The sequence below is a fragment of the Culex quinquefasciatus genome, chromosome 1 (genome assembly GCF_015732765.1).
Source record: "Culex quinquefasciatus strain JHB chromosome 1, VPISU_Cqui_1.0_pri_paternal, whole genome shotgun sequence".
Taxonomy (NCBI): Eukaryota; Metazoa; Arthropoda; class Insecta; order Diptera; family Culicidae; genus Culex; species Culex quinquefasciatus.
In genome coordinates this window covers 18755302-18779916 of record NC_051861.1, presented here as the reverse complement: position 1 = coordinate 18779916, position 24615 = coordinate 18755302, and the positions used below count along the sequence as shown (strand labels likewise).

Below are 24615 nucleotides of genomic sequence, written 5' to 3'. Positions count from 1 at the left end.
TTTGCATTGTTTTCACTACGTTTGGCCGGATTGTTCCGTATTGTCTACCATTTCTTTTTGGCTTTGAAGCTTAGATCCACCTCACCGTACACTCGGAATGCCATCTGTTCATCTGGGGGTCCGACCGAAGATGGCCAGAAAATCTAGTAGATCATTTCTCGCGTCTAGATATTTATCCTTCCGCTTGGCCGGCCGGCAGTCCATCGTGTCAGCCCGTTTCCAGTTATTTCTGTTGAGGATTCGATTCGCTTGGTCGCGAAAAATTCCTTTTTGCGGTCCTAATGTCGATCAGGACCTTTCCGGTCATTGCCACGAGGCACTTTTTGACTTGGCCTCGTTTTTCTTTCATATTATTTTTCCTTCCCGTTCGTCTGGCCATAATTAATGCTATCATTACTTCCGGTGATGACTTCGGCGCGTTCAAGGAGCGGTTTGTGCTGGGTGGATTCCAGCCAGCAGAGCTTTCAGCACTTCCTGAGGTGGAGTCATCGCCATAAATCCAAACTTTACGCGTATCACCTGCAACAAATCATTACGAACGTATCCCGTTCAAGGAATCGTTGGTTTCAGGTTGGTCGAAACGGGATAAAATGCTTCGTACCGCGCACGAAATTTCTCATCGATTCCACGTCCACAAAATCGACGATCACATCGGCAACCGTAATCCTGGCTACCGTGTCGTATTGTACACCTTTGTTTCGCAAGATCAAAGTATGTCCATGTCGATCGGAGATGTTTGCTGGACCGGGGTTTGACCACGTTCCGATTGTTGATGGCGTCATTTTCTATAAATCTTCTATAAATCAAATTGCCTTCCGGGGTAGTTTAAGCGGCCTGTGGGTTTTGTCCAGGTTGACGTCCTGTCGCTGGAACCTGAAAATAGTTAGATTTGTTTTTGTGCCAACTTGGACACTAAAATTCCTTTCCTCCACGGACACGGAATCAAAAAAAAAGTTCAAGGAACTGCCTGAATTATTCTACAATTCTACTGGCCGTCGCCCAAAACTGTTCAGGATTGCTTCCGGAACCATCCTTCCCAATGAATCGGCCTTTGTATCCGCCGAATCTAACGGAATTTTCAATAATTGAACCTATCTTTCTGTTTCGTTGGGGTTTTTCAGCTTCAAGTAGATTTTGTTTTGCATTATTTATCAACGTCAGTTGTCTCGCTTTCAAATGTCAGTGTCAAAATTTGTTACGTCGGTTTTGAACTCACATAAGATTGAGAAATTCTGAGTGGCTCAATGTTACTCAATTTTATTCAAGATTTCTCAAAATGACTCACTGTCCTACCCCTTGTTACAGGCCTGTTACATCTCGAGTAATAAATCAATAATATTATCCCATGGCCATATTGAACGCCATCTTGGATAACACGCTTCTGGGTCACTATGGTCATATTCGGGTTCAGCGACTCCAAATAAGTTAAAATCGACTCGTCGACAGCCTTCATACTGTGATATTGTAAAGTAAGTAAATCTTTCCCAGTTCCTGAGGGGAACACCCTTGAAGAGTATCGGGGCCGGCATCTAGGGTAAATTCTCGTATGTTTGGCAGGTTAAGCTCTCGCTCCTAACTCCATCCAATTCGCTGATTTTCACTATTTAAACAACTAATTTTGCAAAACTTTTTATAGAAACTTGCTTGCTCACTTCTTATTGAGCTATTTATCACTCGATTTCAGTTGAAAACGCTTTTAATTAGCTTTAATTGAATGTCAAAGTTCTGACCTGCCAACATTAGAGGCACGCTGGAATTAGATGCTGTTCCCCTACCAAGCGAATTCAGTGGCAGTTTCATTCTCAACTTAATGTTAACATGCTAAGGTTAATGTTAACATTCCATAGGTCGCCTCCCAAAGATGTCGTGATAAGGTCCAGTTTGTGACGATACACTACCTTCCCTTTACTAAGCAATCGATTTCATAAGGGAAAAGATCACCAGTTGTATTGGTCCGAGCCGGGATTTGAACCCCGATCTACCGCTTACGAGGCGGAAGCGTTACCACTGGGTTACGTGACTCGGTCACTGTGATATTGTTGACTTCTCTATATAGTCGCCATATCGCCCGCCATTTTGAATATCTTGCTTCCCTTAACCCTTTTAGGCCTGAATTTAAAAAAATATTTTTTTAGTTAATGATGGGCAAATGATCCTGAGGACCATACGAAAACTATAGGCTTCTTTTAAAAATTTTGATTTTTTGGTCATGCAAGGGTTAAGAAATCCGGCGACCGCGATTTTCGGACTCAGCAGGGATGATTTAGTCTAGATGCCATCAAACCTAACCTGTAACACGATTTGCGGTTATACACACAATAGTGTTATTTACGTGCGCATGTATTGCGTGTACATACACGAAAAAAAGTGAGGTTAAATTTTGTCCGGCCTGCAAAATCAAATGGTGCGCTAGTGTGCGTAAGCGAAACGTCATAAAGCTCTATTTTCGGCTTTTGTGCCTTGACTATTTCATAATAACGGATAATTGAATAAGGGAGCGTTCTCTTATTATGCACCTCAAAAATTAGGATTCTTAGACGCGGACAAAATAACCTAAAAATTCGGCTGTTTTGTCAGTTAACTGACCTGCGGCTTCTTTCATTAGCGGGTAATTCTGCCAATACTGCTGACATCCTGCTGGGCCGGACCCCCTTTTCTTCCCTTGAGGCTTTGTAGCCACAATTTTCAGGGACATTTTAGCGCGAGGAGAGATGGGGGTGTGGGCTTCCATTAAGTGGGGATCACTTTGAAAGTTCAAACCCCAAAAGCGAAAAAAAAATCCAAAAATAATCGAGCAAAAACTTTTCCGCTGAGCTGAGAGGAATTAATATTTATGACTTTTTCGGGCTGGGAGAAGCCCCCAAGGGCACACGCAGGAAGCAGGGCAGCCAAAAGCCATTTGAGGACGATGTTTTTGTCACACCAATATTCGCCGAATAGGCCGCGCGCGCGATACTTCATTGAACACAATGTTCGAACAGATGGCACCGCACTTTGTCGTCCTCCGGCAGGAAGATAGATGTTTCCCCACGAGTGGGCGTAGTTGTGGCCAAGTTGCTCGTGGGGGAATATTGTGGAAAGCATAAATATGTAATAAATCAATTCTATGAAAGTACGTGATGATTTCTGCGTTTTGGTACAAATGTTTCAATGATACACGTAATCTCGATGTATCAGTGTCTAAAATTAAAAGAAAAATCGTTGAACTTTCTAAATCCAGCATCCTAAAAATTAAATCGGTCATCCGTTTACTTGTCACCTTTTTCACCCACCAACGGAAAATTTCCAGGCTGTGAGAGCATATCGAAAGCTTTTACCGCTTCACTTCGAGCGACACAGAAAGAAGAAAAAATAAATTCCATGAAAGTTTCCATCGTTTTCACGGTGGCTTTACGTTTGGCCTATCGCGCTACGCGAAGCCTTTTTTTTCGCACTCGCAAAAGGTAATGCAACCTGTCAGCTTATAAAAATAAGATTCTACGATAATTTACTGTGAACTGTGGATTACCGTTTGTAGGTACGTGGTACGTGTGTCGTCCTTTTATCGTATCACACAAACGTGCCTACGCCGGAGGAAAATTGAGTTAAATTCACGAGGGATTCTTGCTCGTTTATTGCAAATGTCGTGCGTAAGGCCTCGCTTCACATTGAATGTTGATGTTGGAAATTGATAAATTGATTAAAAGCATTCCTTTCTATAAAAAAAAATACAAAAACCGTAAAGAGACTCACAAATGGCAAAAAGTATCAATTTCGCTTCAATACTCGCTGGCCGGCAGCGACATTATGAGAAAGTATAGTTTGTATCAGAATGTTATTAGCAAGCACTGACGAACTGACGTCCCACAAGCGACCGCAGTTGTCTTCTTCTTGTTTAGCGTTTTTGATTCTAGCGAACAATCTGTCAAGTTGAGTGTCAACCGATTTTTCTCTCTTCCTTCTCTTCACTAGCTCTCTTCTCTCGCTTCGCGCCAATGCTTACATGCAATGTATTGTTGACGTCAGCATAAACTGACACACGCTTTCGACGAAACGAACAGCGCGCTCCAACATCGTTCTGAGCGCATACTTTTTTAAAACAACGCAGATTACAAATTGAAGAATAGTCGCAATATCGAAAACACGTGTGGGAGAGAGAATTACTTCAGCGAACCTGAAGGTAGATGGAGTTGGTGTTCGCAGGAGAGTTTGCGGTCAGAAGATTGGGACATACAAATTTTAGCATTTTTGTACGACCTCAAATAAAAAGCCATTCGAAAACTTGCACCATAAACTGCTTGTGCCAAAAATTTTAAGCTTTTCCAAAGTGTATTTCTAGAGTTTTTTTTAAAGACCAATAAACCAAATTTCCAGTTTTTGCTTTTTGGGTGTTTTGAAAACGCCTTGAGTCAGAGGTATTAAAAACACCCAAAAAGCAAAAACTGAAAATTTGGTTTAATGAACCTTTTAAAAAAAACGTTACTTAATCCACCCTTAGGTGGTTTATGCCTTCCTCACAACCAGAGGGTAATGATATCCAAAATAGATACAAAAGGGCGAACTTTTCAGTGTTCTATCAATTTGATTCATTATTCATACCATCAGATTGGTTAGTCAGATCTCCATAATTCAGGGCACTTATGTGCTTATAACTTTTGATAGGGTTGTCAGATCTGCAATCTATCGAATTCATTGGAAAGGTCTTTTGATTAACAATCCATCGACAGGTCGCATGATAGATCCGGACAACGTTTTCATCGAAATATATGAGATCCGGCCTCTAAAAAGTGCATAAATAATACTTAAGTGCGCATAACTTTTGATAGGATTGTCAGATCTTCAAACTTTTGAACTCGTTGGAAAGGTCTTTCGAATACCTATCTAAAAATGATAGTTCCGTACAACGTTTTCATCGAAATATATGAGATCCGGCCTCTAAAAAGTGCATAAATAACACTTAAGTGCGCATAACTTTTGATAGGATTGTCAGATCTTCAAACGTTTGAACTCGTTGGAAAGGTCTTTCGAATACCTTTCTAAAAATGTATAACACGACAAGGTTTCTTACAAAAACCACCCTTTTTATAATCTTCCGGACTTTTGTTAGAATCGTTTTTTTTTTAGCATAACTTTTGAAGTACTTTACTAAACTTTATAATTTTTAATAGCGATTTATGGGACCCCAAGACGGATCGAATGAGACCAATACGGTCCAAATCGGTTCAGCCAGTGCCGAGATAATCCAGTGAATATTTTTTTGATAAACATCCCACCACACACACAGACATTTGCTCAGAATGTGATTCTGAGTCGATAAGTATACATGAAGGTGGGTCTAGGAGGTCAAATTAAGAATTTCGTTTTTCGAGTGATTTTATAGCCTTTCCTCAGTAAGGTGAGGAAGGCAAAAACAACTCAAGATTTGTAGAGATATAGCCATATTTGGAGCCTAACATTTCAAAAGGGCACATAACTTTTGTTAACAATAGTGTATCCCTTTCACTCGTTTTGTGCCCTAATTAAATGGCAAGCACGATTTGTGTTTTACGTCTTATTTGATTTTTAGTTTTATACAGAATCATATACTTAACATCAAATTCGAAGTCCCGGCTCGTTCTCGCTCAAAAGATCGACAATTCATCAAGTCGAAGCTTAAACGCCAGAAGACAAGAAAGCACCATCCCGCCGGATTATAGAATAGGGAAATGACGTTACATCGTGCTGTCATCTGGGTTTTGTAAGAGCAAAAGTGGAAATGTGCTGAGTCATCGACTCATCGTCTAAAAATAGCCGGCGTCCTATCTCGTCCAGCAAAATGAAGTCGATAAAGCAGTCGGTTTCGTTGGAGGAAACGTGGAAAAAGTGGTCTATATAACTGAATAACTGAATAACTGCATGACTGAAAATGTAGCAAATCTCCTCACGTGGCCCATTAGGGTGTAATATCAAAATCGATTTTCCAGCACAGCACTTTTTAGTTCCTTTTGGGGTCCTAAATAACTCCCCAAAGTTTGGGACCGATTGGTTTAGTCCTCACTTTGCGCAAAGCGAAAACCTTTTTTTTTGGATTTTGATATTTATCAAATCCACGTTTCATGCTATATCAAAGCCGGACTCATATTCGGACGCTCTGGAATGTGCTCTACAACTTAGCCGAAGAGTGTATGGTGCTAACTTGCTCCTGAAAGAAGATATAGCGTTCTCAAAACTCGTCTAAAACGTGATTTTCGAGCAAAAAACACGTTTTAGACGAGTTTTGAACACGCTGTATCTTTTTTTAGGGGCAAGCTAGCACCATACTCTCTTCGGCTAAGTTGTAGAGCACATTCCAGAGCGTCCGAATATGAGTCCGGCTTTGATATAGCATGAAACGTGGATTTGATAAATATCAAAATCCAAAAAAAATGTTTTTTCCATACAAATTTATATGGAAAATTGAATCGCTTTGCGCAAAGTGAGGACTATACCAATCGGTCCCAAACTTTAGGGAGTTGTTTAGGACCCCAAAAGGAACCGAAAAAGTGCTGTGCTCACTAAATTTCAACAAATTTATTTTTTTCCGTACAACCATATTACACCCTAGTGGTCCATTGAGGATTGCAGCAAATGTATACCGAGCTGTGCTAAATTAGCCTCAAACGGACAGGCAACTATTCGCAATTCGCAATTTTCAGTGTAAGAACGGGCCTTGATCGATCTTATGCACTAGGTTCCCGACGAACACGCACTGCCCTTACACCTACATCTCACCCTTGCTCTGAGTCAGTACGAGCAGCACGCTAGAACACGCTTTGAGTGTTCGTGCCAGGCATGCACACCTTCTTTTCCGGTTACGCATTTTAACTCGGCCGGGGGTGGTACATTAGGTAGGGTTTGATGTAAGTATAAGCGACTATCAATTTTCATTAAAGCAAGTAGTGTTTTATTTTTAGTTAGAACTCAAAAACTAATTGTTATTTACTGTGTATTGTTTTCTACTGAAATCTTCCCTATTGTTGAGTCTGTTTATCTGTTTCTATTTCTTTCGTCGCGGTGTTTTGTTACAATTTTTGGTCCTAAGCATGTTATAAAAGTTTACCAAAAATACAATAGTAATATTTGTGTTAATCCTTTAACCATTCCATAAATTGAGTAAGGGCTCAAACCTCACTTGTTTGAAAAAAGGGTGAAGATTGAAAACAATAGACAGTAAAAGAGAATTTATTTTATAAAAATCAAGTATCAATAGTAAGAGAATGATGAGCGTATTTTGAAGAATAAAAATGAGAAGCTAGATGTATTAGATGTAAAATTAGACAATAGTTAATAAATAGAGATACAAAACAAGCTTAGATTATAGTAATGATAATTTATAGGACAGATAAAGAATTATTCAAATAAATAAATTCGCAATAAAATCAAAAAAGATTAGGCGAATGATAAATAGACTTGATATTACTAGTACATTAAAAAAAAAAGTATATTTTTAAGGAAAAAAACAAAACAAAGTTTGTTACAGCAGTATCAATTGATAGAAAAGAGTGGAAAAGCTTTGAGAGATAAGAGAATCAAAAGTTAGTGAAATTAAAATCAAATGTTGGATATTAAATAGAAGAATCAGTGAAGAATTGGGAATCAGAAGAGCAAAATAAAAATAGGAGATAGGTGGTAGCTGAGAATGAAGAGAAGAGAAACCCTGTTGTGCGATGTTTCAGGTACATCCACAGCAGTTGACTCAACATACGGCGAATCAAAACAATACCGTCTACAATCACAAATTACTTCCCTTTCCCACATTGTTGCGCCCCTTTCTTTTAGCCGTCTCGACTCTGACCCGCGGTGGTCAAAGGTTTACGATCCGTTTCCACAGGCCACCAGCTAGGTCATCATGAAAACCAAGCCAACGTGGAGGTAAGAAAATAGGACACTCGCAAGGAACCAGAGCTATACTGTTCTGATCAAGATAATTCGGATGATCTAACAGAACTACGGATGTAGTTAGTTACGCTCCTTCCAGGATGTTCCTTACGTGGACGTAAACCGAAGAGCACGCAACAAGGTCAGTGCCATTGCATGCTCTTAGGTATCAATCCTTGGCCTGCAGCCTCAAACAGACAGGCAACTACCAACATTAGTCGCCGCATCAGCCAACCCGACCAATTCGCTAAGCTAACTGCCATATTCTACCTACGCTCTACGCCTAGTCTACTCCCGAAATGTTGCAGACAGTCCCGTCCTGCACTGCCAACCAACAAGAAAACAAAACTTCAATTTGTCGTTTTCCGGCCCGCTAGATTGCCACCAAGACCAAGGCAGGTCCTGGTTTAAAACACCGACGACGACGTTCCCGGTCACGGTCGGCTGATTCTTCCGCCAAGTTGCATGCTATAGCTATGGAGGCAGAATGTGTAGCCTTGTACAGCAAGAGTCCTGGCGCGTTACAAGCCACCATTACATGTGCAGAGGCATGGCTTATGACGACCCGGCGGCAGCATCCTGTACAACATCCACTGTTGCGATATGGCATGGCGAAAAGCGTCCCCGCACTGCGCATGATCTGTTCCCGTCGACTGTGTTGGTGGACAACAAAAGTCATCTTCTAGTCAGCCGATGTAACGCCGTGGTTCTGCGGAACTCACACTCACCACACCGAAACGGTTTCGGCTGCGGGGAACTCAGCATGCCTCAAGCGGCGGAGTGTCCATCAATCGTGCCAAACGCGACCGACGACGATGGAACAAACAAACCCCGCAGCTTCCCCCTTTTTTCTCGACAAGGTACCTTGCGACAGGATTGTTATGGGCAAGCCATCAAAAGTGCACGCTACGCGATGCAGGATGCGATTTGTTCTGGTTCCGAACCGGTGCACATCGTGTTACGTGTATACTGTACACAGGTATAGGACTACGCTGCAGAGCGAGCTGCCTACACGAGCCTGAAGGTCTCCTCTACAGAGAAAAGGTGAAATCAGGTGAGCAAATTTTTACTAACTAGCTGTTCTGTGATGCATGTTTTGTAATAAAGTTGCGGTTGGTCGCTGTCTAACTAGGTCCCATATAAGCTGACTTATCTTTTTAATAGAATTCCACATTGGGTCTTATGTCACAACATAGCATAAACATAAAAAAAGTGTCGTTTGATTGTCTGCGCTCATATAGGTCCAACGAGATATCGCTTCTTGTCTAGCATAGTAGATAAATAACCCAGGCAACAGCACATCAAGCGCTAGAGCTGATAAGAAATATAATAGAAATGCAAAACAGGTACTGATAAGAGCATTTCCCAGTTGATTGTTTTGTTTAGGCGTCAGAGTTGTTTTCATCGGATCGGATATATTCGTAATTTTTCATGCCTAAAGGGAAAGTCCGTATGGTACATTCCATTGATTTCTGAATAGATACGCAGCAAAGATAGAGCCTTAGGCTAAAGTTCTGTTCAAATGGTTCTTCAAACCTACCTTCCAATCACCTCGCACAGCTCGTACACATCGTCGAAGAGGATTTCGTCGTCCGCCATGGTGCCACCTCCTTCCTCCGGTTCCAGTTTGCTCTGTTTAGTGTGTTACAGCTTTTCCTCAATATAACCCCCCGAATCCGAGACTTCCTTCTTCCTGCTTCTTTCCGATTTCACGCACCGTCACCTCGAATAACGACAATACTCTCTACTCTGCACCTCTTGCACCTTGTTTTGCTTTCGCCTTTCCGCCTTGTACCCCCACCACCACCAATTCAAAAGATAAGCGCCTTCGCGCCTCGTGTAGCTCCGTCTAATTATTATTCAACTTTTGTTTACTCTCTTCTGTTAGTGCCGTTATCACTAATTTTTGATCCTTTTTTTTTTTGGGTTGGGTTGAATCGCTTGCACGTTACGTCACGTTCAGCCGAATCTCCGCGATCGCGACGACGACCCAAAAACCTCGCGCGAAAATTATAAGCGAGATTGTTAACTCAAAAAAAAAAACAAACAAACAATAAAAAATTACCGATGAACAGTATTTTTACAATGTCTCGAAAATCAAAGATCACTTTAATCGTGACGACCAACGACGTAGCACTTCCGCTTCAAGAGTTGTTCACATTTTTAAGATCTCCAAACTGGCGCAGAGGGCGCTCCCCCCTCACAAGGCCAGCTGCTTTCCACCGGCGTCCACCGGAGGGACGAAACACACACCGGGGTTGCGTGCGCCGGTGTGTCTGCTCGGTTCGGGTTTTCCTGTAACACTGACCTGCTTGGAACTTATGGGGCTTCGTGGATCCTTGGCAGAATCCTGTGGCTCACGAATACCGTTACAGAACCCCGTGTGCGTTACAGCACACACGGTTGCTGGTCTCTCACGACGCCGGGGTGAGTTCCGGCTTGTCCACAACCCCTGCGCAGCCTCCCTCAATCACGGCCACACACTCACACACTTGGAAACCCACTAGACCGTGTCTACTTCTGTCAAATCCGTGGTGGCGGACTCCGATGATCAATTACGGTCAACCTGGGGATGTCTTTGAAAGCTTCACCGCATTCTGGAACCCGTTAGACACTTATATTTCTGGGTACAGACCAACTAGCACTTGTAGAACCGACCTTCAAGGCAGTATTTTTGCCAGGCTTACGTGTCGGAGGGTGGGGCACTCGACCCTGGAAAATCTGACTAGTTGGAGCACCTCCAGTGACACAAACCCACCCTATCTTACACTGCTCAGAGAGATGCTGGCACAACTGGTCAGGTAGATCACAGCAGGCGTTCGACCCAAGTTATAAATCCGAGCAATCCATGGAAATTACACTGCCGTGAAAATTTCAGATCCGTCACGAAGAAAAACACCAGCCCCAATACACGCGCACACACATACACAAGAAAAACAGAAACTTGAAGAAGCTTCCCCAACCCACAGTATCCGATTCTTCTTTTGAGTGAGCTTCAAAGGAATCTTTCCGTAGCACCGATTCAGGCGTCGTCCCAACCTAGAGCACGCACTTCCACACACACTTCCGGTACTTCCGGGCACGTAAGCACATCAAAACAACGGACGCGGATAGCAAAAGCAAGAACACAGCAGGCCAGGACACCTTTGACAGGAAGCGTACAAGAAGCACAGATCTCTCTCGTCCCCGGAGTAGATTCTTCACAATCCTCGAGCCACTCAGCGCCGGTCACTCATTTTCACGTGCCCTCCCCCTTTGGGCTCTTCTTGGGTGGAAAAGTCCGACCCACTCACACGCTGGTGAAGGATCTCACCAACACACACACAAGTGTGACACCGTCGCAAAGTCAACAACAACCACTTCAGTAACAACATTTCAAAAGGGCGAAACCTACGATCCTGCCGTTTCGGGAAAATCAACATTCAAAATTTTGCAATTCCGATCAATTCCTATTTCCACAAAAAAGCATGAAAACCATCATTTTTTTCAAAACGTAATAGAAAATAGCAATAATTTCATCATAGAGAGCAATTTGAAATTAATTAAGGTGTTTTTGCTTTTAAAAAATGAGAAAATCAAATTACGCCTTTTTAAAGAGCGTGCCTCTATTTTCGCCCCACCGTATTCGCCACCCACTCAACCAAAACAATGGTTTAGCCCGTCAGGTTACGCCACAAAGCAAATGTAAACAACAGATTCGCCCTTTTGGTTTTTGTTCACTTTTCGGGTTTTTAAAGAAAAAAGTGGTGGAACAACTATTTTATCATTGTGAAACGTTCAGTCAGTGATAATACAGTGATATTTGCAACCTCAGTGATAAAAAATTGGTCTAGAAAGCCTTCATAAGGAGTCCGGTTCATGCCAAGACTCGTTGAGCACCGTAAGTAGCAAGTTGGTTTGACGATGTGGTCTATATTGAAGTGACGTTCCTTGGGGTGTCCCCGCCGGAAGTGGGAGACATGGCACCTGACGACTAGGCCACCCCGCGACACCATCCTACCTTCTCAAGCTTTGCTTAGCTTCAATGGTTACGGAGGCGATGATTTTGTACGGCATTCCTCCTAAACCTCCCTACACTAACTTTTTGTCCTGCAACTGCTCGACCCAGAATCCCCGGATGTCCCAAGAACCGGTAAATTATGGACCTTCATATCTAGATTGTGAATCCAGACCAGATCCGATACTACAATAATTGAAATTAAAAAGTTATGTATTTAGGATCATACAAATCTTTGTTTGTTGTGAACTTGTGGTCAGAGACATCAGAAACATACATTTTGATCCATTTTGAGGATTGTCAGGTTAAAATTTACAAAATTATAACGAAAATTTTGTGTTTCTAAACATACGTCGGAACTTGCAGAAAATACTACATTCGCCCCTCATGATTGGGTGAAAACACAAGGGCGGAAACTCACTTTGGTTTGTTTTGATTGATGTTGTTGATTAGCCCTTTTGTTTTTTGCTTGTAAAACTACGTATTTTCGGCATTTTGTGATGATGGAGGGTGTTTTAGAATCAGTTTTGTTCGCTTTATATGATTCTGACAAAAACTCAGTTTGTTTACATCTGAGAGTTTCGCCCTATTGAAAAGTTGTTACAGACTTGGCACCATACTTTCCTGTAGGTAAACAAGGCCAGTTCGTCCATCGAAACGCTTCTGGGGTTCGATCCAGTTGGAATTTACCTTCGCACCGATCTTGTTGGAATCACCGCGCAACCGGACGGTGAACAACCTGGAACCAACGACCGGGGGACGACCGAAACGCGAAAATCTAGATGTAAATAGAGACGGACCGTGAGCAGCAAAAATTTTAATGTAGGGCGTTGATGGGAGTATCGGGTGTGCGAGACGGCAACCAAAACATTGGCCGTATGCGGGTTGCCTCGGGCTACGGGAAGGAACGAGATGGAGCGAAACGTCAAAACGCGGAGATATGTAACACGGACGGTGACGTGTGCGTGCGGGTGAATCGTAGCAAGCATAAGGAGAAAGTTCCAACTGGAACGCGAGGAAGGTTTGCGTCTTGGAAAGCGTTCGTTGGAAACGGTTCAGTGGAGCAGGGGTTCTGGTAACAAAACGTACTGACTTAAAATTCAAATAAACTGTGGTTACACCACCACCAAATTTCCGTAGTAACAGTTCAATAGGGCGAAACTACGTTTGTAAACAAGCAGTCTATCCCCCTCTTACTTGACGTGAACTATCACTTGAGCGAAAGGGATAGACTGCTTGTTTACAAATGCAGATTCGCCCTATTGAAATGTTACTACGGATTTGTCTAATTTGCGTTTCCCAAGCACGGACTTTACATTCAAGCATTCAGTTGTTAATATTCTTCAGCAGCAGTGTTAGATTTGCTTTTCCAGGGTTGTTACGGACGGCGCGGATGGCGCGGATCTGGCGCGGATTTTCTGGCTAATTTTGCTCAGGCGCGGATTTCGCGCGGATATCAATTTTGATAAACAAAATAATTGAGAACGATAGAATTTCTTTCAAATTACAAAGGAAAATATTACTAGGAATTAAATAAATTCAATCTTTTTCGTTGAGTGCGAAAACATCAATTTCTAAGAAGTTGTTAATGAAGAAAATTTTCTTCTAAAAATTATTGATTTTTTTCTTAGTACGAAACTTTGAAATAATCTTCAAGGAGCGATTTTTTTAATGTATTGAGATTTGTTATATAAATTTAACATAACATTACAACTCATTGTTTTTAAAACATCTGCTTAACAATTCAAATAAATACCAATTTTTTTAAAATCAAAATAACAAAATTCGAAAAAAATACAGAATTATAAAAATTTTAAGCTATGAAACTTTGTAGATTTTCTATGTTTTTTTTCAATATAAAAATTATTTTTTTTAAATTTTCGGTTTATTGAAAAAAATAAAAATTCTGTTGCCACTCTGATTCAGGTAGAATTGATTCTACTCCCAATTATCACAACATGACGAAATCCACTTAGAAATCTGCTAAAATCTCCGTCTAAAAGCGAAATGTAATGTTAAAATTAAAAAAAAAAGAAATCTGGAATTCAACAATTTGAATTTGTCAAAACTTACAACGAATTATTAAATTGAAAAATTACGAAAATATAACAATTGATTTTTTTTTTTTGTTAATTTTTATTTTTTTCAGAAAGTTCTTAAGTTATCAAATTATTAAATTATTTAATTTTAAAATTTTGAGATTATTAAATTATTAAATTATCAATTTATTAAATTATTAATTTATTAAATTATTAAATTATTAAATTATTAAATTATTAAATTATTAAATTATTAAATTATTAAATTATTAAATTATTAAATTATTAAATTATTAAATTATTAAATTATTAAATTATTATATTATTAAATTATTAAATTATTAAATTATTAAATTATTGCTTATTGCGAGATAAAATCACGTTTCTCCATCGCTGTGAATGACAGGAGATTATTGCCGCCTAACTACCGCAGTGTAAAAATCAGCATGTTGAACTGAAATTATGCATTGATTTGGCTGTCAACTTGGTTTGTTTTGAATATTTTCCAAAAAGTCAGCTGAAAACTCAAGGCATCCTTTGACAACTGCCAGAAATTTGTTCTGCGGTTGTCATGCGACCATTATCTTGTGGTCGTACCACCGCGCGTGAACTCTAATTATTAACGCCCGCAATAATATTAAATTATTGAATTATTAATTTATTAAATTATTAAATTATTAAATTATTAAATTATTAAATTATTAAATTATTAAATTATTAAATTATTAAATTATTAAATTATTAAATTATTAAATTATTAAATTATCAAATTATTAAATTATTATAGTATTAAATAGTAGAATTATTAAATTTTTTGATCATTAAATTATTAAACATTTAAATTATTAAGTTATTAAATTATTAAATTATTAAATTATTAAATTTTCAAATTATTATATTATTAAATCATTAAATTTTGAAATTATTAAATTATTAAATTATTAAATTATTAAATTATTAAATTATTAAATTATTAAATTATTAAATGATTAAATTATTAAATTATTAAATTATTAAATTATTAAATTATTAAATTATTAAATTATTAAATTATTAAATTATTAAATTATTAAATTATTAAATTATTAAATTATTAAATTATTAAATTATTAAATTATTGAATTATCAAATTATTAAATTATTAAATTATTTAATTATTAAACTATTAAATTATTAAATTATTAAATTATTAAATTATTAAATTATTAAATAATTAAATTATTAAATTATTAAACTATTAAATTATTAAATTATCAATTATTTAATTACTAAATTATTAAATAATCAAATTATTAAAGTATTAAATAATAATATTATTAAATTTTTTGATCATTAAATTATTAAAATTTTAAATTATTAAATTATGAAATTATTAAACTATTAAATTATTAAATTATTAAATTATTAAATTATTAAATTATTAAATTATTAAATTATTAAATTATTAAATTATTAAATTATTAAATTATTAAATTATTAAATTATTAAATTATTAAATTATTAAATTATTAAATTATCAAATTATTAAAGTATTAAATAATAAAATTATTAAATTTTGATCATTAAATTATTAAACTTTTAAACTTTTCAATTATTAAATTATTAAATTATTAAATTATTAAATTATTAAATTATTAAATTATTAAATTATTAAATTATTAAATTATTAAATTATTAAATTATTAAATTATTAAATTATTAAATTATTAAATTATTAAATTATTAAATTATTAAATTATTAAATTATTAAATTATTAAATTATTAAATTATTAAATTATTAAATTATTAAATTATTAAATTATTAAATTATTAAATTATTAAATTATTAAATTATTGAATTATTAAATTATTAAATTATTAAATTATTGAATTTTTAAATTATTAAATTATTAAATTATCAAATTATTAAATTATTAAAGTATTAAATAATAAATTATTAAATTTTTTGATCATTAAATTATTAAACTTTTCAATTATTAAGTTATTAAATTATTAAATTATTGAAATATTTATTTATTAAATTACTAAATTATTGAATTATTAAATTTTTAAATTATTAAATTATTAAATTATTAAATTATTAAACGAATAAATTATTAAATTATTAAATTATGAAATTATTAAATTATTAAATTATTAAATTATTAAATTATTAAATTTTTAAATTATTATATTATTAAATTATTAAATTATTAAATTATTAAATTATTAAATTATTAAATTATTAAATTATTAAATTACTAAATTATTAAATTATTAAATTATTAAATTATTAAATTATTAAACGAATAAATTATTAAATTATTAAATTATGAAATTGTTAAATTATTAAATTATTAAATTATTAAATTTTTAAATTATTATATTATTAAATTATTAAATTATTAAATTATTAAATTACTAAATTATTAAATTATTAAATTATTAAATTATTAAATTATTAAATTATTAAATTATTAAATTATTAAATTTTTAAATTATTAAATCATTAAATTTTGAAATTATTAAAAAAAAATTTTTCATTTTCTTAGTTCGGATCATTTTCGGAGTCATATTTTAGTTTAGAGAAATTTAGAGAAGAAAATAATAGAAATTCGTGTTTTGATTTTCCAGAGTAAAGTTTTGGCGAGAATTATCAAGTACAAAATCCCTAGATTTTATAATTTGGTAATTTATTTTATGGTTTAAATTTTTAAAATTTTCGAATTCAATTTTTTTTCTGAATTTGTTTTTAAAGCAACGATATTTTAAGTGCTGCAAAAAATGCTAATATCGTTTCAGAAATGGCAAAAAAGGTTCCATTTGGTACATCCACAACTGATCAACGGTACTAATCCAAATGCCTTCTGTATTATTATTTTTTCGTTTAAAATTTCATTCATTATGTTACTCTCTTCTATGTTTGTCGCGATTTTTTTTATATGGCGCGGATTTCGAGCGGATTTAGTTTTGGGGTCAGCGCGGATCTGGCGCGGATTTTTTCTCGACTTTTCCGAACAACCCTGCTTTTCCCAAACCCGGACTTCACATTCAAGCATTCAGTCGTTAATATTCTTCAGCAGCAGTGTTAGATTTGCGTTTCCCAAGCACAGACTTTACATTCACGTTCTCAACGGTTGCATTTGGAGAAGGAGAAGAGGAAGATTGCAGGGATTTCTTTCTCATTTACAGCGACCAATCTAGAAGGAGAAAAGGGGAATTTTATTGTTAACAAGAAAAAAAACACAAACTACGTTACGCACGTTCCGCCGCCTACTTTTTCTTACCCTCCTCGCCGACGAACGGGTCCAACTTTTCGTTCATCAGCGCCAGCGACGACTCGGCAATCTTGGCCATCACTTCGGCTAGCTTGTGCTTCGAGTACAGCTTGTATAGCTGCCGCTGCTCGGACCCGATCACGTCCGCCAGCTGTAGACATTCGCTGAACCGTTCCGACAGGGTGAAGATCTGGTGCAGCAGCAGCACCACGTCGGGGATACACAGCTTGCGCAGGTTGTCCATCTGGACGGTGCGGTGGCGCCAGTCTTCCTCGTTCAGGTCGTCGTTTTCCTTGCCGCCGTTGTCCGGATCCATCAGCCAGCCGCGCTCGGGAAGAGTAGGATGTTGTACAGCAGATCGCGCGTGACCGTCGTTTGTTCCTGCAGCTGAGCGTGCCACCGCTCCAGGTCCATGCGGTACGTTTGCTCGCGGTGCTCGGACGCGATACGTTCGGTGAAGTTGCTCGACTTGACCAGCTGCGGCCGCTTGGGTTTCATGTTGTAGTAGTACTCGACCCAGTCGTTGTACCCGTCGATGGCCGCCAGGTACGTTTGGTGGCACAGGTACTCCTTGATGCTGACCTCTTCCTTGTGCGGCAGGTCGTCCTTGGAGCCGTACGCGTTGATGATCTGCTGAATGGTGTCGGCTGGGACCACGGCGAACGCTTTGCGAGCTGCCTCGACGTTACGTTTTGCGAGGAATGCCCGGATCAGGGCGTTCGTTTGCCACAGAAGCTCTCCGCGCTGGTTCGGGTAGAACACGAGCCACTCTAGGGCGGAGATCTTGGACTGATCCAGCGGAGTAAGGTCACCTAAAGATAACAAAAAAAAAACGATATTAAAAGTAATAACTTCACGTCTGAAAAAAAAAATCACCTTCTTGAGGCTTCCCGTCGGCCTCGTCCTCCTCCCGGTTGCGCACCTTCTCGACCGTGTACACCGTGATGGCCGGAACGTCCAGCCCAAAGTTGTACGCCTCTTCGAGGGCTCGTTTGCGGGCGGCACTTTCCTTGATGGTTTCCAAAAAGTTCGAATACATCAACAGCTGCAGGTCGGCGGGAAGGGCCGCCGTGTAGAATGCCACCAGCTGGGGATCGCCGAACCGGATCAGGCACTCCACGTACCGCTTGATGACACGGTCGCCGATGTCCTCCTGGCACTGTTTACCAATTTGACGCACGAACAGCACCAGATGGGTGAGGAAGCGAAGAATTTGCGCGGTCAGCGGAAACGTTGGATCGGCGAGCCACTGGTCAAGTTGCCGCATAAGCTCAGGGATGTCGTCCAGGATGAGGTACTTCTGGATGACGCGGTCCACGTCCCGTGCTGTGACCTTTATGCGTGGATTCTTGTGCGCTTCAAGCTCCTCGAAGATTTGCTCCAACGACATTTTGTTGTTCCAGTACTTTTCCGGCATTGGAAGGTAGCTCTTGACGCAGTGCGAACGGATTTCACTCTCAACACGGATGTCAATCTGGACTTTCAAATACGCCCACAAAACATCAGACCAGCTGTGTTCGCCGAGAACGGCCAGCAACGCGTCCAAATGGCCACAGAAGGCCCCAATCATCGCACGGGAATATTCATCGACGGTGCGACTTTCGGCCATTTTCCAGGCAAACTTTTTCCACAAATCCCGGCGCGGGTTGCCCTCAATAGCCTGTTTCAAATTTGCGACGAGCCCGGCGCCGAAAGTGGCCGCCGCCGGTTCGTAGTTGGGATCGTGGTGCAAGCGCCAGCCTTCCAGAATTGCGGCACGCCACGGTTGACCGCAGTGTTCGCACAGGTTCTGAGCGTCCTCGATGCGACCGAAGCGAATCTCCTTGAAAATTTGACGCGACAGCCGACCTTGATCTTCCTGGTCCAGATCGTGCAGTGGACGTCGCTCGCGAGCCGGAGCGTCCGGATCCAAGCTCTTTACGATTTCCCGTGAACTTCCAAACGCCGTAAAACCAACGTTCTGCAGCTGGTGCAGAGTGTTCTCCCAGGCAATCGTTCGATCGGTGAAATGACCAACCTGCATCCGGTTCTGCTCCAGTGCTGTCTGCTCAAGCCAATCGACAATCAGCTGATACTCGCGCAGGTTCGAATTAGCCGTATACAAATGCTCCACAATAGCCCGCTCGCTGTTCCCCAGGACCAAATCGTCAACCTCCAAATCCTCCTTCTGCACCACCAGCCGGTCCTTGTAAAGCGCAAACAGCAACTTCCAAGTGTCCCTTTCAACGCTCAACCAAGCTTCCTCCGCCAGCACTTTTCTCTCCCTCCCAACAGGAGGCGCCCCTCCCGTAATCTTCCCGATCCCGCCCAAAGCCTCGTCCAACGTCTCGATCAAATCCTCCACCGTCTCAAACACCTCCGACTCGCTGCTGCGTCGCTGCAAAACCTCCAAAAACTGACCAAACAGCGCATCCGCCCGGTTCTTCACGTTAGCCCCGGTCACACTGGTCAAGCTCCCCGCCAAACTCAACCGACTGCCGGACAGCTGGTCGCGCGTGTTGTTCGCGTCCAGCATGAAGCTCCGGATCTCCTGCGGCCCCACCGTCACCGACAGGTCAAAATCCATCGCGCTCGAATCGTCCAACGTTTGATGGAGGTGCGGGCTGCGGAACTCGCGGTCTTTGGCCCGAAGCAAGCCCCGCTTCGACTTAACCACGGACTCGTCCAGCAGCAGCAGCGAACGCTCCAGTTGGCTCATTTTGCTGCGGTGCAAGATACGCGGCCACTCCGGCGGGAAGTTTCAAGCGAAAATGTTTACGATCTTCTGCAGGAAGAGAGCGGCAAAAACATAACCTAGAAATATAAGTTGCAAATTATTTTCTTTGATAAAATCATTTTTCCGAGAAAATTTCATCGTACCGCTAGGCGCAACCTTGTTGTTGCTTTAGTAAATCGCCTTTTTTAACTTATTCTAGCTTAGTTTAGACACAATTTATAAGCTTTTTGTGCAAAATTACGATGAATGCAAGTTGCCAAATGCGTTTGTGTAGAAAAGTTTTCTGTTTTTAACCGAACCAAATTGACAGCTCTGGCTTAAATCATCGATGACATTTCGTGAGTTACCCCGTGGTAGACCGGCAACGGACTGCCATCTACACCCTAACCAAAACATCATGATTTTTTGAGTTCAGTATCCCACTTTTCATACGAATTTTTCAGTTCAACCCATTTTTATGGTTGGTGCGCAATACATATTGTGGATTTAGCTCGTAGCTGGATTTTCTGGCATCTTCTCACACGCTTACCAGGGGAACTCAAATTTGAGTGGATCCAATCAAAACGGCGCAAACCGTAGCCATACAAATTTGACATCGAGTACCCGAACTTAATTTTAACATGGTGAAGCCGATGTCAAATTTGACATGCGCTGGGTACCGGAAAAATCCTCCAGGAAAGCAGAAAAATGGTTCCGGGGGACGGATATCGGTTCGGAATGATACTGAAAAGGAAATTGTCGTTCTGGGCTAGTTTTTGTTGATTTTATTTATATTTTAATTGTGTTCAATTATAATTTTCAGTATTAGGAGCAACGGTTCCTCCTCCAAACCTTCGTGCTACTGCACGTACCGGAGGATTGCCACCCGGGACATCTTGTTTGGCGGAATTCAACGGAATTGACTACGAGTGGACGAGGACTAGCGAGTGACACTTGTCGACATCGTTGGAGAGTTCGATAACAAGGTTGCGCGGACTATCGGTTCGGACGATTAAATTAACGATTACGTTCCAGCGGCCGGATGACGATGCTCTTGTTGAGCAGATCACCGGGGACGATCTGCCAGTGGTGAAAGACGGACAGGCAGAAGGCTTGGCCTTGGGTGTGCGTTCGCAGGTCGGTGTCAAAGCCGAACGAATCGATGGCGGGGAACCGAAGACGGGTGCATCCTGGGTGACGTGGCCACGTCGCCGGGCAAGGACGGTGTTCACGGAGGAAACACAATCGGCGGGGGCTTGCACTTAGACGAAGAGATACGGTTCCATGAGGCGGGGTGTGGCCATGAGGAAGGAACGTTCCGAATGGGTTCTTCGCAGAGCGGTCCATCATGAGAGCCCAACCGGAAGCCTTGCACGATGGAGTCTTTGACGGAGCAGAGCTGGTGACGCGAGCATATCCCAGTCGTAGTTGACCTGGAAAAACTCGCCTCGTCCTCGACCAGACCCTTCTCCAGCGGTTCTGTAATCATTGTTCTTTTGTTGAACGCCTCGGTGAACCACTTGAGCGAACTCGTCTCGACGACACTCTCGCAAAGGCCACCACCTCTCGGAATCTCGGAACACATTGCACAGGTGCATCACGCAGTCCAGGTAGAGTTCACCGGTGCTGAGATCACGTGCTCGCCGGATTCATACAATCGAATCGAGAGTAATGGGTAAGATGTGTTGACCTTGCGCAGGCCGTCCATTATTTTTGGGTGTTCCGACGGGTTGATCGGTTCGATGGCGATCTTGATGATGGACTGGGTGTTTAACTTGAGCGGCCGGTAAATAAACACGTCCTCGTTCATGTTGACATGGATGATAGTCGAGGTTTTTAAGATGCACAGGTTGATTCTGGCGACCTACAGCGTACAGGAATCTTTTCCCATCCACGAACGAGTAGTTCTCACCAAGCACTCGAACATCCTGCCCGGCGTGCAACCTCTCGCTCATAATCTGCGCCAACACCTGGAAAAAAGTACAATCTTCGAGCTGTGCACCATCAACTGCGCGTTCTGATCACAGCTCAGCATGTCCTGGCAGATTCCGTGTAAATTTGGCCAATCTTGCGTGTTCAACGCACATGTCCACAAACCCATAAAAATCCCCAATGAACCGAATACAAATCAACCTCAACAGCGGCCTTATGTTGCACTTGATTTCCTCCTTTGTCACGCGAATTTTCAGCTTTGGCAGGGTATCCACATCCTCGACGACCTGCATCAACAGCTTGCTCAGCGGTTCCAAAATAAATTCCACAGTGCTCCTCTGCGCGGCTTCTTCGTAAACTTCAGGTTCTAATTGTGCTGGCGTGCTGCTTCAGGATACTCTTGCCACGGTCGTAGCTATCGTTGATGTCGGGGCGCGAAAGCTTAGAAGACTTGATTTTCCGCAGGCCAACTTGCTTGACCATGCCCCACTCACGGACCACGTGCGATGCGATCAGTGTAGCCTGCCTCGGATCACTGCTTGTACCTAGAATCAAGAAAAAAAACATTGAAATGACCTAATAAATCATTGTACCACCTACCGGAAGTTATCTGGTCATCGTGTCCATTGTGGCCAGCAGCTAGTGTTTGGTAACAAGGTACCAATTCTGTTCCGGTATGTAGGTGGAGTGGCCAAAAGATAGCCCATGTGGATCCTGCTCAGAATGTGCAGATGCCTTCCACCCGGTAAAGTGCCAGGGTTGTTACGGAGAAGTCGAAAAAAAATCCGCGCCAAATCCGCGCCGTCCCAAAAACCCAATCCGCGCGAAATCCGCGCCATAATAGGAAAAATAATTTTGCGCAACAAATATACAACAGAGTTTCACAACAATTTAATTTTTATGAAAGTATTTGAGAACAAAAATTAAAATCGTTTTATGATTGAGGGTTCCGTCGGAAGGAACGCAAAAACCACAAACGTTAAAATTATGTTGTATTCAATAAATAGAATTTAAAATCCAGAATAGCTTTATCTTAATCTCAAGACCCAGAATGTTGAAACGCTGAAAATTATATGATCAAATTTATTTTTGCTAGGATGAATTAAACCAGAGAGAAAAGCCATAACAATAAATTTAGCAAAAAAGAAATTCAAATAGGGATTTGAAAATTTAAATTAAAAAAATCAATAAATTGAAAAAAAATTAAGATTTGAAAATTCATAAATCTAAGGATTAGATAAAAACATGCAGTTCGTGCTCGACACGAAATTTGTATTATATTCTTCTAAAAAATTCTCAATCCTAAAATATTACTTAAAAAATGCTCCAAAGTTATCAGACTTTCTGAAATCTATGATGGTGACAAAAATTGTAGCATTTAAGAATTCTGCGGTTCTTTTTATTAAGATCCAGAGTTTGAGAATTTAAGAATTTAAGAATTGAAGAATTTAAGAATTTAAGAATTTAAGAATTTAAGAATTTAAGAATTTAAGAATTTAAGAATTTAAGAATTTAAGAATTTAAGAATTTAAGAATTTAAGAATTTAAGAATTTAAGAATTTAAGAATTTAAGAATTTAAGAATTTAAGAATTTAAGAATTTAAGAATTTAAGAATTTAAGAATTTAAGAATTTAAGAATTTAAGAATTTAAGAATTTAAGAATTTAAGAATTTAAGAATTTAAGAATTTAAGAATTTAAGAATTTAAGAATTTAAGAATTTAAGAATTTAAGAATTTAAGAATTTAAGAATTTAAGAATTTAAGAATTTAAGAATTTAAGAATTTAAGAACTTTATTTGAGAATTTATAAGTTTTTGTTCCATTGATTGTTTTTATTATCAATTTTCAAAATTTGTAAATTTGGAGAATTTATTCTTGATTTTTAAATATTTTAAATTCCTGATTTTTTGGAATTTTTTTATTTAGAAATTTAGATTTTTATTGTTGGCTATTTAAAATTCAGAATTTTTCAATTTTTGGATTTAACAACTATAAAAATTAAAAAAATAGAATTTTAGAACTTCTGAACTTTTAATTTTGAATGTTGGAGCTTTCATATTTGAATATTTAGATCTTTTATTTTTCATGTAAATTAAAAAAAACCTTTCTACGGGTTAAATCCTAACTAAAATCAAAGGCGGAAAGCCAGCTTTTGTTCCGTCCAATATTGCTCATATTTGGGATTTGACCACAATACGTCCACCAGAGCACCCCCAATATTTTTTTTTGTTTAATCCGAATATCTATAGAAAAGCTTGAAATATGGTTCAAAAGAATCAAATCAAAATGTATCCAGTATAAAATAAACAATACATATTGTTGATAAAACATAACCTGAAACTCATAAGAGATGGAATATTTAGAACCCGTATCAGATGTTAATAATGAGTTGAGTGTAAGAATAAATTTATTTAAAAAATCTTTAACAAAAATTATCTCTTCTTGTAGATTATTTCGACGTTTCATATTAAAAAATTACAAACAAACATTTCCGGAAAAAATCAATTTTGTTTCGGTAACAACTTCTAAGAAATTGAAGTTTTTGCACTTAAAAAAATTACAGTAATTCCTGATAATAATTTTCTTTATAACTTGAAAGTTAATTATTTTATTTATCAAAATTGTCATCCGCGCGAAATCCGCGCCTGAGCAAATTAAGCCAGCAAATCCGCGCCAAATCCGCGCTATCCGCGCGAAACGCGCCATCCGCGCGATCCGCGCCGTCCGTAACAACCCTGACCGGCGTCGGAACAATCACCTCCACGTCAACGCGTCTCTGTTTGTGCAGTGCCTGGTCCTGATCGTCACACCGATTGCT

The 24615-nt window shown here is 39.1% G+C and overlaps 2 protein-coding genes and 1 pseudogene across 14 annotated transcripts in view; all 3 read right to left on the bottom strand.

The window, feature by feature from the left end:
- The window catches only part of LOC6032190 (peripheral plasma membrane protein CASK), a 614477-nt gene extending 601735 nt beyond the window's left edge, over positions 1 to 12742 (bottom strand). For 7 of the 13 annotated variants that reach the window (XM_038258110.1, XM_038258121.1, XM_038258150.1 and 4 more), the window contains exon 1: positions 9416 to 11238. In XM_038258110.1, the coding sequence (XP_038114038.1) occupies positions 9416 to 9474 (59 nt within the window). In that variant the 5' untranslated portion in view covers positions 9475 to 11238. Of the gene's footprint in view, positions 1 to 9415; positions 11239 to 12562 lie in introns of those variants that run through there. The other 6 variants (XM_038258157.1, XM_038258125.1, XM_038258168.1 and 3 more) reach the window with 2 other exon arrangements.
- A 4350-nt stretch (positions 12743 to 17092) lies between these two features.
- LOC6035377 (nuclear pore complex protein Nup107) lies at positions 17093 to 20193 on the bottom strand. The gene is given in 4 exon segments (XM_038248205.1): positions 17093 to 17499; positions 17502 to 17981; positions 18046 to 19962; positions 20029 to 20193. Coding segments are annotated over 3 exon segments (2637 nt in total). The 5' UTR covers positions 19868 to 19962; positions 20029 to 20193; the 3' UTR covers positions 17093 to 17164.
- A 677-nt stretch (positions 20194 to 20870) lies between these two features.
- On the bottom strand, positions 20871 to 22185 carry LOC119765043 (annotated as a pseudogene).
- Between the last annotated feature and the right edge of the window lie 2430 nt (positions 22186 to 24615).